Genomic DNA, 3170 nt, shown 5'->3' on the forward strand with positions numbered 1-3170 from the left:
CCCTTCTGCTCATTTCTCCCGTGTTATCCAAAGTTAATGTAAACTTGAATAATGAACTTCATTTAAATGTAATAATTATGTTGGTTGTTGTTTGTGGAAGCTCCAGTGAATGAGCCCCTTTAACTGGGCTTTAAACATCACTTTAAATGGAAGATCCCCACAGGCCCCGCCCACTCGATCGGTATTGGCCGATACTGATTCCGAGCGTTAACTCCTCCGTTACGACACAAACTCAACACTTTGCTTCGATGAAGACAAACCAAACAAGCCTCTCCTCCAATTACAAGTCTGACATCAAGAGGGCTTTTTCTGAAAAGTGGAGATATTTCCCGGAAAAGACGCTGGGTGCAGAGGCCGTCATGGCGCTCTCCTCTTTAGAAGAGAAGTGAACATACTGGTCCTTAAAACCAGCTTGGAAGAACATGGATGTTTTTCAGATCCTCTCTCAGGGAGCAGCTCCGGTTAGAGACGTCTTTAAGATCTCTTTCCGCCTCCATGTTTGTTTGTTACTCCATGTTGGTGTGACTTTATCCTGGAAACTCTCCTCAATGGAAACAGTCTCTCTGAAGCAGGAGGTGTGGTTCGGTGTTTAGATTTCTGAGGATTTAGTTTCCTCTCAGGCAGCAGCTCCAGTTTTAGACGTCTCCTTCTTCCCTCCTTTCTTCTGGAAACTCTCCTCTTATTAAAAAACGAATTTAAAAAGAGGAATGACGCTCTGTGGACTCAGTTGAGTTTAGAGCTTTTCGGCGTCCATCTTTGTTTGTTATTCGTGGTTATTCCTTTGTCTTTTTGTCCTGGAAACTCTCTCCTCCACAGAAACAGAAACAGTCTCTCTCTGGTCACTGAAGGAGGAGGTGTTGTTCAGTTTGGAGGAGACAGATTTGAGTAAAAAAGTTTCCTCTCTCCGGGAGCAGCTCCGGGTAAAGACGTCATCCATTTTGTTTGTTATCCGTGGTTATTCCTTTGTCTTTCTGTCCTTGAACAACAGAAACAGACGCTCTGTGGAACTCTGTTGTCGTTAAAACCAGTTTGGAGGAGACAGATTTCAATACAAATGTTTTTTTAAATCAGATCCCTTTAGATCCTCTCGCAGGGAGCAGCTCCGGGTAAAGACGTCTCTTTCTGCCTCCATCTTTGTTTGTTACCCGTGGTTATTCCTTTGTCTTTTCGTCCTGGAAACGCTCCTCTGGAAACACCAGAAACAGACGATGTGGTTCAGTTCGGAGGAGACAGAGTTGAATACAAAAGTGAATCGCTTCAGCTCCGGTTAGAGACGTCTTTAAGATCTCTTTCCGCCTCCATGTTTGTTTGTTACTCCTGAAGGGAACGCCATCTTTTTGTCAGTTTATTAAAGACGTCTCCTCTCGGCCTCCATGTTTGTTTCTCAGTCCTCCATGTTTTCCTCACACCACGAACTCGGGCACCTCCTCGTTGCTGAGGTCCAGGCTGAAGTACTTGTTGGTCCTCTTGATGGGGAAGGGGTTCTCTTGCTGTTGTTGTTGTTGTTGTTGTTGTTCCCCCGCCATCAGACCGGCCCTCTGCTCGGCCAGGCCCTGATAGGCTCCGCCTCCGACCCCCCCGCCACCATCACTGAGCTCCTGGGCGCAGCCGAAGGTGTAACTGTGGGCGGAGTCTTGGCATAGCTCCGCCCACTGCAGCATCTCCTTCTGATGCAGCCGCACGTCGTCCAGAGACTGAGAGTGACGGTCCGAGGAGGAGGAGGGGGGTTTCCTGCAGGAGGACGTCTGCAGGGGGGAGAGAGGATACATATTACATTAACATAAAGTCATGCAGGCTCGATGCTCTGTCCTCTGTGTGTATTGTATAGTTTATTGCAGTAGTATTACAGTAGTATTGCAGTAGTATTGCAGTAGTATTGCAGTATCTGTGAGTATTACCTGGGGCAGAGACTCGATGCTCTGTCCTCTCATCTTGACGACGGTCTCTGAAGAGCTGGAGGTCGACGAGCTCACTTCCTTCACTATCAGACCTGCAGAAAACAAACAAAGACATTTAAATACACAATAACAACCTTTTGCATGCTACAGTCAACTGAACAACAGTTTAAAATGGAAATAAGTACATGCTTCAACAAAGCAAAAACAACCTCACAGAAACAGTTCAACTTCACACCAAATTCCAGCCTCATTGGGAAAACAGTGTGTTTGTACCTGAGTACCCGTTGGTGTGATCTGGAGACATGGTCAACATGTCCTCAGTGATGTGGATACACAGCTCCTGATCCAGAGCCGACTCGTCAAGCTCCTCGTAATCTTTGGGGTCGTCCACCAGCATCTCGATCTCTGCAACACACAGAATATTAAAAAATCATCCTGGAAAAAATATCTGATAATCTGCACGTTTCTAGAGGCTTTTGTTTTGCAGCTTAATTAGTTTGAGGGAGGTGTTGTTGTGTTTTTGAACCATTCCCAGAATGCATCAGGAGTCATGCATCAATTCAACTGTCAAGCTAATTATAAGAATCTAATCTCACACATCATCAAAGTCTTTTCTTGTTGATTAACCACTTTAAAGAGAAAATATTAAAAGTTTTTCACTCCAGACTCTGATTGAATGCAAATAGTTTTTTCTTGGAAATGTAGTGTCGGATTAAAGCGTCAGAGATAGTTCTTTTCTCCAAGAGTTTTTCTCCAAAGATAAAAAGTGTTTATTGTTATTAATTTGGGAGTTGTTCTTGTTTATTTGTCAGTTGTATCTTTCTAAGACCCTTTCCATACATTTTAAGACCTCATCGCCACTTTGAGTTTTAACCGGTTACCTTGGCGACACACTTTACCACACATTGACTATATACAGTATTGATTGTCCTTCCTCCTTATCTTCCAACCATTTGGACGCAGACTTGCATTTCCCCATAACGATGTTGTTTAACAACCGGCGTAAACGGGCCTTCGCGCGCTATCAAGCAGTGAGCGTGCGATGTCCTGTTCAGATGACGTCAAATCCAACGGGATGCCATAAATAAACTACACAGAATCACACTACACACCTACGCAATGATTACATTCAGGCAGACTGTAGAATACAACCTCTTTGGACAATTTATATACTTATTGAAAACAAGCTACAAAATGTAATACGAAGTGCGTGGTGACGGATTCGATTTCCTCCACAGGCGCCCCAGAAATTTCATAATTTTCCATAATTTC

At 44.2% G+C, this 3170-nt stretch overlaps 1 protein-coding gene across 1 annotated transcript in view; it reads right to left on the reverse strand.

Annotated features, from left to right (window-relative positions):
- Nucleotides 1-1164: 1164 nt before the first annotated feature.
- The window catches only part of frmd6 (FERM domain containing 6), a 12802-nt gene continuing 10796 nt past the window's right edge, over nucleotides 1165-3170 (reverse strand). Inside the window, exons 6-8 of the mRNA XM_010767396.1 lie at nucleotides 2172-2303; nucleotides 1899-1990; nucleotides 1165-1745 (exon numbers count right to left, since the gene is read on the reverse strand). Of these exons, the coding sequence (XP_010765698.1) occupies nucleotides 1404-1745; nucleotides 1899-1990; nucleotides 2172-2303 (566 nt within the window). The 3' untranslated portion in view covers nucleotides 1165-1403. The remainder of the gene's footprint in view (nucleotides 1746-1898; nucleotides 1991-2171; nucleotides 2304-3170) is intronic.

The sequence above is a fragment of the Notothenia coriiceps genome, unplaced genomic scaffold (genome assembly GCF_000735185.1).
Source record: "Notothenia coriiceps isolate Sejong01 unplaced genomic scaffold, NC01 NC01_scaffold00004315, whole genome shotgun sequence".
NCBI lineage: Eukaryota > Metazoa > Chordata > Actinopteri > Perciformes > Nototheniidae > Notothenia > Notothenia coriiceps.